The 15,573-nt window shown below is 44.0% G+C and overlaps 1 protein-coding gene across 5 annotated transcripts; it reads right to left on the bottom strand.

Moving 5' to 3' along the window:
• Positions 1-2,648: 2,648 nt before the first annotated feature.
• On the bottom strand, positions 2,649-15,518 carry LOC124043490 (GA-binding protein subunit beta-1-like). Of its 5 annotated transcripts, none has more exons than XM_046362139.1 (8): positions 15,357-15,518; positions 8,763-8,870; positions 8,385-8,552; positions 7,922-8,116; positions 7,384-7,603; positions 6,644-6,814; positions 4,287-4,405; positions 2,649-4,005 (listed from the first exon to the last, which is right to left on the bottom strand). In XM_046362139.1, exons 2-8 carry the CDS (start codon positions 8,868-8,870, stop codon positions 3,709-3,711), a joined length of 1,278 nt encoding a protein of 425 aa, XP_046218095.1. In that variant the 5' UTR covers positions 15,357-15,518; the 3' UTR covers positions 2,649-3,708. The 5 variants fall into 5 exon arrangements, with proteins under 5 accessions (XP_046218095.1, XP_046218093.1, XP_046218097.1 ...); XM_046362137.1 differs by having other exon boundaries at positions 6,644-6,817; positions 15,357-15,517; XM_046362141.1 differs by having other exon boundaries at positions 7,450-7,603; positions 15,357-15,516.
• Positions 15,519-15,573: the final 55 nt, after the last annotated feature.

Below are 15,573 nucleotides of genomic sequence, written 5' to 3'. Positions count from 1 at the left end.
ACGGAGGGAAATAAGTCTAACTCCTTCGAGGGATTTCTGTATTGTGAAATGTATATATCTTGACAACTTGATTGCTGACATGCAAAACATTTTGGGACGATATCAACAATGGACTAATGAAACAAATACCAAAATATCATTTTTGGGTGGAATTTTCCTTTAACACAGATGTGAACAGGGGGTTACAGCAGCAGGCAGAAATGACCTACTACAATAGAAGCATCTATTACACAGGTTATTGTAGGGTAACCCGCATGGTGTTAGAAGAAAAATCAGTTCTCATAAAGGAGTTTGCATTTATTTGATGCTTAAAAATAGTCCATACACTTCTCTTGAAATAACAAAACAATTATACAAAACCATCCTACATTATTCATTACACAACTTGTGGCAAGATCCTCATTCCTTATCAAGAGGAAAGTCCCTAATAGTGTTCTGTTGATTTCAAAATGGTGTCAGCTGTGATGTTTGTTATCACAGAAACACCGCTATATTGTATCCCAATAGAGATCAAGTAAGAATTCTGGATCAGGTATATTCTATTATAATATGCTTTGGTGAGATGCTTTATGATAAAAGTCAAATGATTAAACTTTTTGAGACTTCACAAGAGGTTACTTCACTGCAGTGCCATGAGCAGCAGTGTAACATTGCAAATCCAAAACAGTTGGAGAACTTGGCATGCACGCATCAAATGAGGGAAGTTGAAGGGAAATTACCCCCCAAAAACAATCAGTCCGTTGTTGATAGAAACACCAAAAAGGTAGTTTGAGTGGAGTTTTCCTTTAAAATGTGGCTGGGCCTTTGAACCAAAGATCCACATCGCTTGAGCTTGTATTTTATATTATCTCGATAGAAAGTACAAATGCATTCTTACATAAATGACAACTTGTCATAGCGATAAGAGTTATAAAATAAGTATTTAATAAAGCTTCAATTTCACTGTGGGATACTCTACAGTTGTTCCACATTCTGTATTAGTAGCAAAACAACTGGATTGAGGGAAAGAAATATAGATATGATCCCTGTTCAATGTCATTTCACAGACCTCAGTCCGTTAGTGTAGTGCCACCTGCTGGTCAACATATGGAACAATGTATAAAACAGAGGAAATTGTACTGAGCCACGAGTTCTCCATCTCTGAGAAGACTGAGGTTATCCAACACACACGGTAAAGCACGTGGCAGATAGCAGTTCTAACATTTTAAAGACAGTTTATCGTTTTTTTAATCAAATCAATCAAAGTACACACAGTCATTCATGGCTCGGTCAAGTGGCCACAACTGTGAAAGCAGTAGCGAAACGACAGGTAAAGCTACAACAGTCAAATCATGGTAAATATTCATCAAATTGGTGCTTACTAAACATGTTCAACTATACAATCTAGCAAAGAGATGCCAAATGAAAGATGTGCTTATATTTCATATATAGGCAGTTTACATCCCATAGCATTCAGATACACTTAAAAAAATACAATTTTATATGTACATAAGAAAAAGGCTTGTGGAGAGCTTATAAAATATAACTATTAGTCATGAAGAATATTGACTTCTGAACAAAGGAAGAGACAGGTCTTTGTTTACAATAGGTGAGTGGAGAGCGCAATAGGCCAGAGGAACGGTATTCCAGCAAAACAGCAGGCCTCTTCCTCCAATAACTTCAAAAGGGGCAGTAGAGGTATTGGGGCAGGTAAGTAAAGGGGTTATCGGAGGGGGTTTCAATTCTGAAACCAAAAATTGGTGGTGTATTTCATCCGCCCAGTTAGCCATGGTGAAAAATCAATTATACAAGATGCACGCTCCTCTCAAACTGAAAACTCATCTCAAAAACTTTTGGTAATGTGTGTACACACGCACACACACTACCAAAAGTATGTGGACACCTGCTTGTCGAACAGCTCATTCCAAAATCATGGGCATTAATATAGAGTTGGGCATCATGGCATTAATATGGACTTTGCTACAAAGTTGGAAACACAGAATCATCTAGAATGTCACTTGATGCTGTAGCGTTAAGATTTCCCTTCACTGGAACTAAGGGGCCTAGCCTGTCCTAGACTATTATTCCTCCTCCACCAGATTTGACAGTTGACACTATGCAGTCAGGCAGGTAGCATCCTCCTGGCATACGCCAAACCCAGACTGCCAGATCGTGAAGTATGATTCATCACTCCAGAGAACGCATTTCCACTGCTCTAGAGTCCAATGGCGGCGAGCTTTACACCACTCCAGCCAAAGCTTGGCATTGCGCATGGTGATCTTAGACTTGCTTGTGCGTGGTTGCTCGACCATGGAAACCCATTTCACAAAGCTCCAGACGAACAGTTCTTGTGCTGACGTTGCGTCCAGAGGTAGTTTGGAACTCGGTAGTGAGTGTTGCAAGAGAAGACAGGCGATTTTTACGAGCTACAGCACTTGGCAGTCCCGTTTTGTAAGCTTGTGTGGCCTACCACCTCGCGGCTAGGCCGTTGATGCGCCAAGATTTTTTCACTTCACAATAACAGCACTTACAGTTGACCGAGACAGCTCGAGCAGGGCAGACATTTGATGAACTGACTTGTTAAGGTAGCATCCTATGACAGTGAAACATTGAAAGCCACTGAGCTCTTCAGTAAGGCCATTCTACTGCCAATGTTTGTCTATAGAGACTGCATGTCTGTGCTCAATGTTATATCCTGTCAGCAACGGGTGTGGCTGAAGTAGCCGCATCCACTCATTTGAAGTGGAGTCCACATACTTTTGTTTATGGTGTATCAACATCGTTAATTTTATGAGACACTCTTATTCCTGTCCGTCTCTGGGGAGTGGGGCTACTAGTGATTAAAGCCACAGGGGCATTAAAACGATGGGAAGTTCATCTTTGTGTCAACACCAGCGGGAGGAAAGTTGTGGCTTGTGCAACAGTAAACCTACAATCACTACCGCACTATGGAAGTGGCACCGACGACAACTAGAGGAGAAAGCTTAACGTGGTGCCACGAAAGGAGAAACACTGCCATTCACAACTTTGAAACAATTCATTATTACACTGTGAATGATGAGCCCAATACATGCGGAGAATGACTGTTGCCAACTACATGCGCTGTCTTTTCTCATGTAAGAGGATTATTTTGAAATAGGAAATGGGCATGCTTAAGTACCATTCCCATTGCCCATGGTGGTGGGTGGTTGGATGGAAGACTGAGGCAGAGGGAGACTTTTGAGACCTGAAGGAGTTGAACAAAACAGTGTTCTCTCCAACAGACCTGTCCTCTGGTTCTATGGATGGACGTGTCTAATAAACTTTGGATCTGCATCTTGGTCACCTTAGGACATGCTGTTGGAACCATGAAAAATGCATTTCCCCACACAACATTGACATGTCTCAGACACCATAGATATCCGAGAGCGAGCGCCCGAGGCCACGTTTTTCCCAGGGAGCATAGACGTTCTTCAGCTAGGCAACCTTACCGACTCACAGGCTGAGCAGGTCCCGTTCCTGCTCCTCAATCAATATATTCAGCTCCTCGCTTCGCTATTTGTAAAAAATAAAACAGAAATAAACACAGTTGAGGAAAATAAAACGCCAGAAAAAGTAAATATTGTACAAAAACAAAACATAGCAGGAAAATAATTAACAAAAGAGCTATGAAAACACCAACAGGCTGGCCTGTCGCCTGAGTCCACGTGTCCATTTCTCCTTCAGTCAGTGACATCAGTCTGTCTGACATTATGAGATGACCTCGGTGTGGGAGGGCGCCGAGTCCACCAGCGTCACCTGCTCCTCGGCCGAGTCCAGCCCCTCCGTCTTGATGATGATGTCTCCCTCCTGGAGCATCACCTCCTCCTGCACCTCCTCCTCACCCCCAACCACCTCCTCCTGCTCCGAGGTGCCATTGGTATGGCTGTGCGACATTGCCTCCAGCTTCATGCGGTACTGCTCTGCTTCCTGCTCCTTGCACATCAGCTGCTGCCGGTACTCCTGGGCCTTCCGGTTGGCCTCCTGCAGCTGCCTCTGTAACTGCTCCTGGATAGAGGGATGGATGGATGGATAGAGAAAAGGAGACCGAAATGTCAGACTGCAGGTCACACAGACACTTGCACCCCACTTGTGCCAACTCCACAGTATCAAAGTACCAAAACAATCTAAGGGTTTCATATAATCTATGCCAAAACATTTTCACAGCCGATTGTAAAATCTCTAGAGCAATATTAAATAAAACTGGTTAAATAAGTTAAAATGGCAGAAGAATATCAGTTCAATGTATTGCGAGAAAAAAATTATCTAAGAAGTGGTCCGCCCCTGACCGTGTCTCCAGACTCCATGTGGTTGGCCGAGGCCTCCAGTTTCCTCTTGCGGGAGGGCGGGGGCTGGGGTTCCTCATCAACCACCTCCTCTGTCACCTGATTGGCTGGCATCGCCAACACTGCAAATCAACAGACAACAGTTCAGAGCCTGGAGGATCATACAGTCTCAAAAGTGACTATAGGTCACTTATTAAAATAGTGCATTCGGAAAGTATTCAGACCCCTAGACCTTTCCCACATTTTGTTACATTACAGCCTTATTCTAAAATGTATGCAATCATTTCCCCCCCTCAAGTATTCAGACCCTTTACTCAGTACTTTGTTGAAGCATCTCAGGCAGCGATTACAGCCTGCAGTCTTCTTGGGTATGACGCTACAAGCTTGGCACACCTGAATTTGGGGTCTCTCTCCCACTCTCTGCAGATCCTCTCAAGCGCTGTCAGGTTGGATTGGGAACGTTGCTGCACAGCAATTTTCAGGTCTCTCCAGAGATGTTCAAATCGGGTTCAAGTCCGAGCTCTGGCTGGGCCACTCAAGGACATTCAGAGTCTTGTCCCGAAGCCACTCTTGCGTTGTCTTGGCTGTGTGCTTAGGGTCGTTATCCTGTTGGAATGGGAACCTTCGCCCCAGTCTGAGGTCCTGAGCGCTCTGGAGCAGGTTCTCTGTACTTTGCTCCGTTCATCTTTCCCCTCGATCCTGACTAGTCTCCCAGTCCCTGTAAAACACCCCCACAGCATGATGCTGCCACCACCATGCTTCATCATTCAGGCCAAATAGTTCGATCTTGGTTTCAACAGACCAGATAATCTTTATTTTTTATTTTTTTTAAATGGTCTGAGAGTCCTTTAGGTGCCTTTTGGCAAACTCCAAGCGGGCTGTCATGTGCCTTTTACTGAAGAGTTGCTTCCGTCTGACCACTCTACCATAAAGACCTGATTGGTGGGGTCCTGCAGAGATGGTTGTCCTTCTGGAAGGAACTCTGGAGTTCTGTCAGAGTGATCATCGGGTTCTTGGTTACTTGCCTGACCAAGGCCCGCCCCCCCGATTGCTCAGTTTGGCCAGGTGGCCAGCTCTAGGAAGAGTCTTGGCGGTTCCAAACTTCTTCCATTTAAGAATTATGGAGGCCACTGTTTTGGTACCCTTCCCCAGATATGTGCCTCGACACAATCCTGTCTCAGGGCTCTACAGACAATTCCTTCAACCGCATGGCTTGGTTTTTACTCTGACATGCACTGTCAACTGTGGGACCTTGTGTCAACTGTCACTGTCAACTGTGGGCACAAGTGTGTGCCTTCCCAAATTATGTTCAATCAATTGAATTTAGCACAGGTGGACTCCAATCAAGTTGTAGAAACATCTCAGGGATGATCAATGGAAACAAGATGCACCGGAGCTCAATTTCAAGTCTCATAGCAAAGGGTCTGCTTACTTATGTAAATAATTTATTTATACATTTTCAAAAAAATCTAAAAACCTTTCCTTGCTTTGTCATTATGGGGTTTTGTGTGTAGATTGAATAAATAAATCATTTTCCTCATCAATTTTAGAATAAGGCTGTAACGTAACAAAATGTGGAAAAGGGGAAGGGGTCTGAATACTTTCCGATTGCACTGTACATTAATGATGAAGTAGAACACACAGTTCTACAAAGCAACTTGCACAAAACAATCTGCCAGAAAGCTAAAATATGTTGTCTACAAATTCAAGATTCACATTGTAACAACAATAAGGTTTCTTGTGGGTTAAGTGGCCATTCCACCATATTGCTAAACTTACTACTTTAATATTGCGTTAATAACCAAGTGAGAAGGGGGTAAATACCAGTTCAGAAATCATAAATACCAGTTGGATGCATTCACGTTCTTTGAACTCGTTGAGAAACACAGATTGGCTAATGGCCAACAAGCTGCGTCAACCATACTAATACATTGCTTTTTATAAATAATGTTTTGTTGTATTTAACAGCCGAAAATGCTGTTTGAGGTAATTTCCTTAGTAGGTCAGCATATGGGAGAGGTTGGAGCTCAGGGATGATGGATGAGTTTTCCACTAGTAATAGTAGTACCAGTTAGAGGGGCGATAGTAGATTTTTCCCTGTCATATGCGGTAAATACCACCTTCCCACTTGGTTATGAACACAGCATTAGAAAACCAAGTGCAGGTTTCCTAGACTCAGAGAAAGCCTACCCTTAGACTAAAAAGAGCTTTCAATTGAGATTCTCCACTGAGTGTGCTTTTTAGTCCAGGAGTAGGATCTGGGAAACTGTTCCCAAATGGATAGGGGCTATGGGAAGTGGCTACAGGCTGAAATGGAACAGGGTCACTGTTAAGTGACCAAAAGGGAGACGTTCGCTTACTCTGTTGTCCGTGCTGCATGGTGACAAAGAATGGCTGACCAAGCCCTCCAGTCTGCAGGTTGCCGTGTTGGTCGGTCACTATGGTGATAACCCTTTGACCTTGCTCGTTCACCATGTGCTGGATGCTGCCGGGGTCCAAAGAATTGGCTGCTATGGCTTCCTCAGATTCAACTGCTGTCAGACAAGGGGTCAAAGCGGGAGAGAGAGGAGGGAAAAGTTCAAGTTAACTGTCGACTGCAGCTCTTGTCCTAGGAAATAGTTCATAAGCCTATATACACTATAGTTTGTGGCAGTCAACATGTCGACTCAATATTCTCATTTAAATAAGCATTACATACAGTAACATGCTAAAGCTCAAAGGAATTCAAGCTGTGAGAAAGTATTTACATCTGAACGCTGAGAATGAATGTTTATTTTCTGCATGACCTTTTACTCCCACATATCGCATATTGTGGTGGTAGCTACCCGTTTGTGTGGGTCCAACACAGCATCAGCAGACTTTATCAGCTTATAAGATCAGAGTGATAAAGGCCAGGCACTAGATTAGAGAAAACAAAGGAGCTTGGGGCATATTGCTCTGAGGCAGTGGGATCCTTGAACTCTTATGCGGCTATTAACTGGAGACACAGTTTCCATAACATAAAAGCAGTAAGATGGACACGTTTCAGCCACAAAACCTTTTGTCTTCTGACAATAGTATGAACCCTAGCCTAGTCTGTGTGTATAAACCCAGTAGCTACCAGAGTTGGCCTTGGCAGCGTTGTTGAGGAGGTCGGCCAGGTTGACCACGCCCCCCTGGAGCCTACCAGAGTTGGCCTTGGCAGCGTTGTTGAGGAGGTCCGCCAGGTTGACCACGCCACCCTGGAGCCCTGGGATGCCCTGGATGATAAACTGAGGCTGGGCCGAGCTCCCCGTCATGCCAGCCTCTGCGTTCATGTTCACCTGGTTCTGCATTCCTTCCTATAGACAGACACATCGTCAACACTATCAGAGCATACATACAACACCGCCACAGACAGGGGAGACCGTCAAGATAGAAATCATAAGAGTTCCTACAAACAAAAGAGAGGAAGTTGTGCATTGAAATAAGTAGTAATGCAAAAATGTCTGTATCTGGATAATTATGTAAATGCATTGTAATCCTAAAGGAGCATACTGTCAAAGAAGTTCAAAATAATTTATTTTTGAGTGCAAGTCCTTTGGTACATTATTTTTGGAGTCCATAATAATATTGCATGGACCTTTCAATTAGACTCCACATGCAACTTAAGGTCTCACCTGTAGTAGGAGCATAAGGTCTGCATTCTGGATGTCTCCTGCGATGTCGAACGGCGTCTTATCGAATTTACTGAGAGCGTGAACATCTGCGCCATGTTTGACGAGCGTCTCCGCTACCCTTTGGTGGCCGTTCTGCGCGGCCCAGTGGAGAGCAGTCATCTTCAGCATGTCTTTGGCATTAATGTCTGCTCCACTCTGTAGAGGGTGACCCAGGAGAAATAAGGAGAGGGGAAGGCACCTGGCAGATTTGGACATTTGTCTGCTTTCTTCACACATGTATCCACGTTTTCTAGTGTACTTAGATGGAAGACATTTTGGTCAGAGAAAGACTAGGTCTGCATCTGAAATTGGCATCTGGTCAAAAGCAGTGCACTATATTAGGAATAGGGTGCCAGGTCAGACCCAACCTAGATATCAGGCCTAAACACAGAATAAACAGCTAAAACCTTAGAGACGCGTGTACCCTGACTAATAGATCCACGATGACGGTGTGGCCCTCTGAAGCAGCCATATGCAGAGGGGTCCTGTCCACTTTGGTTCGGGCGTCCCTGCTGACACCTGCTCTGAGCAGCACCTCTGCGGTGGAATAGTGTCCGTGTTGGGCGGCCAGGTGCAACGGAGATGTGCCCAGCTGCTCAGAGTGCCAAAGAATAAGAGGGACAAAGAGTCAAAAGACCATATAGGTGAATTTGACTGGCACTTTTTTACTTATGAATTTGCATATCTTGTTTTGCATTTAGATCACACAAACCAACCAAAACCCTGGGGTGGGTAAAAGTAGTTAAACTGAAGCAGATAATAAAAATTGCCCGGATAGAGAAGTTAAGAGAGGAATCATTACCCAGTCTGTGGTGAAGGGAGCCCCGTTGGCCATGAGTGTCCTGACTTCATCGTCCTGGCCTTTCCGTGCAGCCTCAAGTAGCCGCTTCCCCAAATCCACCAGCGACATCTGAGACAACACAATTACAAAGGTTGCAGTATTTGTCCCCATGTGATTGTACACGTATACAACTGTTGCAGTATATTTTCCCTGATCTGGATTTGAACCTTTATTTGATGCTTTTTCATCAAACTGTCCCCTTTTCTTTTTATGTGAGATGGTCCGGCACCATCCTCAGACAACTGATTTCAATTTTGGTCCAATTCTCATTTCTGGAAAGGCTTAAAATAAAGTTTAAATCCAGGCCATGTGACATGATTAACCAAAACACAGGGCCCTACTTGATAAAGTATTGTAACGACCCTGGGTTTATAAGCGCGAAAATCGACTCTGCCGCTTGAACATGCTTTTGCGGCACAGTCGATAGCGCGCAGGACCTCAGGCTCAAAGGTCGAGGGTTCGAGACCTGCTCCCTGCTGTTTTGTTACAGTATGTACTTTTATGCCTGCTTTTGAAACTCAATAATGGGTTAGGGTTCTCTAGCTTAATCAAATAAGAGGACTCTGCCCTAGCAGATATTTACAAATGAACAGCTAGATGTGTTTAAATCATACTTCAGATCTTACATACATAAAGTTAAGTTATTAGTTATGTTAGATACATTTTTTTAACAGCAGTCATCATGGAAGTATTCTAGTAGTAATGGAAATGACAACTTTCACTCCTCACATACTGCTGTTACCGTTTATCCTGCTGCCTAGTCACTTTACCCCTACCTATAGGCAGACACACAAAAGTATGTGGACACCCCTTCAAATTAGTGGATATTGCCCTTTCAGCCACACCCGTTGCTGACAGGTAGGGCTGCACGATATATATAGTGTAACGATAGAAAAACGTCTACCATTTATTTCATTGTGTTGCAAATCACTCTTTACGGCAATAGTTTTTATCAATTGGATGACACTTCGCGTGGAAATTTGCAACACAAACAAACATGGAAGAGAGTGAACGTGACACATAGCACAGAGACCGTGCCTAAGAGGGGCTACTTCGGTCGCATGGACATGGTTTGGGTATGAAAAGTCTGACACGGACCAGAAAACCGTCCTCTGCAAAATATGCCGCAGGCCGGTCCAGACAACAGGCTCAAAACACCACTAACCTCTTTTACCAGCTATGTAAGAATCATGTGAAACAGTACGGAGAGAGTCTACAGATGAGACCCAAAAAAGTAGTCGAGTGCTCAAAACAAACCCCCGACTCAGATGTTGCAAGAGGCTTTTGCTCACCGCACACCATATGGCAAAGAATCACGAAGATAGGAGATAACAGCTGGCGTTACAACTTACATCTATCTGCAAAGACATAGTCCCAATTTACACGGTCGAGAAACAGGGGTTTTATGAGTTGGTACTAACACTCGACCCAAAGTACCAAATGCAAATTGATATGTGACTTGTTTTAATGCCAAAATAACATGCAAAACAGGCAAGCCCCCAAAAATAGATTTTAGGCCTATATTTGATTGAAACTATAGTTAGTGTTTTCCCATTTACCTTTTTAGATTTGATACATACATTTTATATTTTGTTACATGCTTAATAAAAAGTGTACAAAGGTTTAAATAAAAGGAGAAATAATCCAATATGAATAAGTACCTTTTTGTTGAGTATAATTCAAAATGTAATAAGAAATAGGCCTTTACGTGTCATTTTATATAAACTATTTATTCATTGAATTTACAGAAAATGTGCTATAATCATGATATGCGTTGTAATCGGGATATGAAATTACCTATATGGGGATATGAGATTTTGGCCATATCACCCAGCCCTTACTGACAGGTGTATAAATTCAAGCACACCTCCATGCAATTTCCATAGACAACATTGGCAGTAGAATGGCCTTACTGAAGAGCTCAGTGACTTTCAATGTGGCACTGTCATAGGATTGCCACCTTTCCAACATGTCAGTTTGTTAAATTCCTGCCCTGCTAGAGCTTCCCTGGTCAACTGTAAATGCTGTTATTGTGAAGTGGAAACATCTAGGAGCAACAACAGCTCAGCTGCAAAGTGGTAGGCCACACAAGCTTACAGAGTGCTGTAGTGCGTAGGAAATAGTCTGTCCTCAGTTGCAACGTTCAAAACCAAGTTACAAACTACCTCTCATGAAGCTCCAGACGAACAGTTGCTTCCAAATGGGTTTCCGTGGCCGAGCACAAGCCTAAGGACACCATGCACAATGCCAAGCATCGGCTGGAGTGGTGTAAAGCTCACCGCCATTGGACTCAGAATGTGTTTTCTGGAGTGATTAATCACGCTTCACCATCTGGCAGTCCGAAGTACAAATTTGGGTTTGGCGGATGCTAGGAGAACTCTACCTGCCCCAATGCGTAGCGCCAACTGTAAAGTTTGGTGGATGAGGAATAATGGTCTGGAGCTGTTTTTCATGGTTCGGCTCAGCCCCTCAATGCTATAGCATACAATGGCATTCTAGACTATTCTGTGCATCCAACTTTGTGGTAACAGTTTGGGGAAGGCCCCTTCCTGTTTCAGCATGACACTGCCCCAGTGCACAAAGGGGGGTCCATACAGAAATGGTACATCGAGATTGGTGTGGAAGAACTCGACTGGCCTGCACAGAGCCCTGAGCTCAACCCCATTGAACACCTTTGGGCTAAATTGAAACAATGCGAGCCAGTCCTAAATCACCCAACATCAGTGTCTGACCTCACTAATGCTAGTGGCTGAATGGAAGCAAGTTCCTGCAACAATGTTCCAACATATGGTGGAAAGCCTTCCCAGAAGAGTGGAGGCTGGTATAGCAGCAAAGGGTGGACCAAGTCCATATTAATGCCCATGATTTTGGAATGAGATGTTTGACGAGCAGGTGTCCACATACTCTTGGTCATGTAGCGTTAATTTATCAACTGGGTGGTTTGAGCCCTGAATGGATTACAGGCAACAGTCGCACTGAGCTAAAGGGTAGAGCTGCCGCTTTCAAGGTGCGGGACTCTAACCTGGAAGCTTATAAGAAATCATGCTATGTCCCCCGACGAACCATCAAACAGGCAAAGCGTCAACACAGGGCCAAGATTGAATCGTATTACACCGGCTCCAACACCAGGCGGGGCTTGCAAACTATTACAAACTACAAAGGGAAGCACAGCCGCGAGCTTCCCAGTGACACGGGCCTACCAGATGAGCTAAATCCCTCCTATGCTCGCTTCAAGGCAAGCAACACTGAGGCATGCATGAGAGCATTGGCTGTTCTGGACGACTGTGATCACGCTCTCCATAGCCAACGTGAGTAAGACCTTTAAACAGGTCAACATTCACAAGCATGTGAGGCCAGACGGATTACAGGGACGTGTGCTCTGGACATGTGCTGACCAACTGGCATGCGTCTTCACAGACATTTTCAACATGTCCCTGATTGAGTCTGTAAAACCAACATGTTTCAAGCAGACCACCAGTCTCTGTGCCCAAGAACACTAAGGTAACCTGCCTAAATGACTAGACACGTAGCACTCACGTCCATAGCCATGAAGTGCTTTGAAGGGCTGGTAATGGCTCACAACACCATTATCCCAGAAACCCTAGACCCACTCCAATTTGCATACCGCCCAAACAGATCCACAGATAATGCAATCTCTATTGTACTCCACACTGCCCTTTCCCACCTGGACAAAAGGAACACCTATGTGACAAATGCTATGCTATTCATTGACTACAGCTCAGCGTTCAACACCATAGTACCCTCAAAGCTCATCACTAAGCTAAGGATCCTGGGACTAAACACCTCCCTCTGCAACTGGATCCTGGACTTCCTGAGAGGCTGCCCGTAGGTGGTGAGGTGAGGGTAGGTAGCAACACATCTGCCACGCTGATCCTCAATACTGGAGCCACTCAGGGGTGCGTGCTCAGTCTCCTCCTGTACTCCCTGTTCACCCACGACTGCATGGCCAGGCACGACTCCAACATCATTAGGGGCGGCAGCGTAGCCTAGTGGTTAGAGCGTTGGACTAGTAACCGGAAGGTTGCGAGTTCAAACCCCTGAGCTCATTGAAAATAAGAATATGTTCTTAACTGACTTGCCTGGTTAAATAAAGGTAAAAAAAAAAGTTTGCAGACGACAACGCAGAGAGAGCCTATATCGAGGAGGTCAGACCTGGCGGTGCCAGAATAACAGCCTGTCCCTCAACGTAACCAAGACTAAGGAGATGATTGTGGACTGCAGGAAAAGGACTACAGGAAAAGCACGCCCCCATTCTCATCAACAGGGCAGTAGTGGAGCAGGTTGAGAGCGTCAAGTTCCTTGGTGTCCACATTACCAACAAACTAGAACACACACCAAGACAGTCGTGAAGAGGGCACGACAAAGCCAATTGTACCTCAGGAAACTAAAGATTTGGCATGGGTCCTCAGATCCTCAAGAGGTTCTACAGCTGTAACATCGAGAGCAGTGGTTGCATCACTGCCTGGTACGGCAATCGCTCGGCCTCCGACCGCAAGGCACTACAGAGCAACCCCCCGCCATAGACTGTTCTGTTTACTACCACTTGGCAAGCGGTACCGGAGTGCCAAGTCTAGGGCAAAAAGGCTTCTCAACAGTTTTTACCCTCAAGCCATAAGACTCCTGAAAAGGTAATCAAATGGCTACCCAGAGTATTTGCATTGTGTGCCCCCCCCAACCCAACCCCTCTTTTACTGCTGCTGCTACTCTGTTTATCATATATGCATAGTCACTAACTATACATTCATGTACATACTACCTCAATTGGCCCAACCAACCAGTACCCCCACACATTGGCTAACTGTGCTATCGGCATTGTGTCCCGCCACCCAACCCCTCTTTTTACACTACCGCTACTCTCCGTTTATCATATATGAATTTTCACTTTAACCATATCTACATGTACATACTACATTCAATCAGCCCGACTAACCGGTACATGTATATAACCTCGCTACTGTTTTTTTCCCCACTCTTTTTTTACTGTTGTTTTTGTTTCTTTACTTTCCCATTGTTCACCTAATACCTTTTTGCACTGTCGGTTAGAGCCTGTAAGTAAGCATTTCACTGTAAGGTCTACACCTGTTGTATTCGGTACACTTGACAAATGCCTGGCTCGAGTATAAGAAAAGCCATATACCACACCCCCTTGTTTATTATTGCTTAAATCTACATCAATTACCTCGTACCGCTGCACATGGACTCAATATGCATTTCTCTCTCTGCATTGTTCCTTACGAAGTATGTGACAAATACAAAATGTGATTTGATTTTCAATTTGGCGTTTAATTGTAAGAAATCAATAGTGAAAGACGCTCTTTCGTTCTGTGGAATGCATGTGTGACACTACTCCGGAGACAACACAGGTTTGTTTATAATACTGCTGCATAGACTCGTGCAATACAGGCGAATGAGTAGCCATTCCCGATACATGCTTCCATTTGAGCATGACACAATGAATGTTGTAAAAATACGGAAGTCAGTTATGCTACATATAACATACATCACTCAAAATCCTTTATCATTCATTGCTGACATAAGTGAAGGTAGTTATCCGTAACGTCCAACGGATAATAGGCTAACTCTACATTTGAAAAACGTTATGATCTGTGGCATGGGAAAACAATGACCCAGCACAAAGTAAGAATAGCAGATGTGCATTTTTTTTAGTTGTCGTTACATAGTAGTTCGCTGATTGGTTATAGGTGACTAATTATTGCTACAATCATGAAAGCCCACTAACATGAGGCTCTCTTCATTGCAAAAGCGTGATGATGATGATGCCATCATTGATGGAGAAGACGAGTAGCCATCTTATGCGCCTCCGTGGTGAAAACGAACAAGAGGCGGCCATGTGTCACATTATCCGTTAATTCTTTCACTCACATTATTTAACAACCACCAACAAAGACGTTTAAATACATGACAGGAAACACTGATATTAAGTTGTTGTTTTTCCGGGGGAAGTCAGTAGAGAAATTCCTATTTTACACGAAGAGAAAAAACTACTTCCACATCCGGTTAACGGCATTCTTTCGCGTATGCCTCAAATGGTTTCGCGCAATTTCAAATTTGAACGTTCGATTTATTTAGAATTGCTCGTTTGTCAAAGACGTGACACGCAATTACCTTTATGTACGAGTTTTTCAACCACCTATGAGCCTGATGGCGCCAGGTTTGTTATCTAACCAACCATGTAGCTAGCTAGCTAAAGTTAGCAAGTAATAACTACACCTACATTGGCTACAGTAACGTCAGTTAGCAACGTTAACGATACTTTAAAAAGTATGAACATGCACTTTTAAGAAATGAGAAAGTTCTACAAACTTTTGTGCGCGTGGTGGATGGATTTTCGCACAATGTGCCAACTTCGAAACTACCACGTTGCGGAGTTACTCGGTCTCGTTGCCAGTCAGATTGAAGATGTGCTCCACATAGTTAGCTAATGCCTAGCTAACTTTAATAACAGCAAATGCTAGCTAGCTAGCTGCAGGCGGAATCCCGAATGGAAGCAAGCGAACGTTGTGTAGTTCTTACCTCGATAAGGCTTCGAATGAATGCTCTCAGGCTGAGGACATAAGTTCGAATACCAAATTATTTTCTCAACTTAGTGAATGAAAATAAATATTATTTTTGTATTTGAACGGATACAAAGATGGCGGCTACTCGACACCGGAGGTGAAAACCGAGCCTTTTGAACCCTCTTGTGGGCGGGCGCATGACTTGGAAAAAAGTAGCAAGTCCAGATGCGAGA

This window comes from Oncorhynchus gorbuscha, linkage group LG09, assembly GCF_021184085.1.
Source record: "Oncorhynchus gorbuscha isolate QuinsamMale2020 ecotype Even-year linkage group LG09, OgorEven_v1.0, whole genome shotgun sequence".
Lineage (NCBI taxonomy): Eukaryota > Metazoa > Chordata > Actinopteri > Salmoniformes > Salmonidae > Oncorhynchus > Oncorhynchus gorbuscha.
Note: the sequence above shows the minus strand (reverse complement) of the source record. Positions and strands in the feature narration are given on the sequence as shown.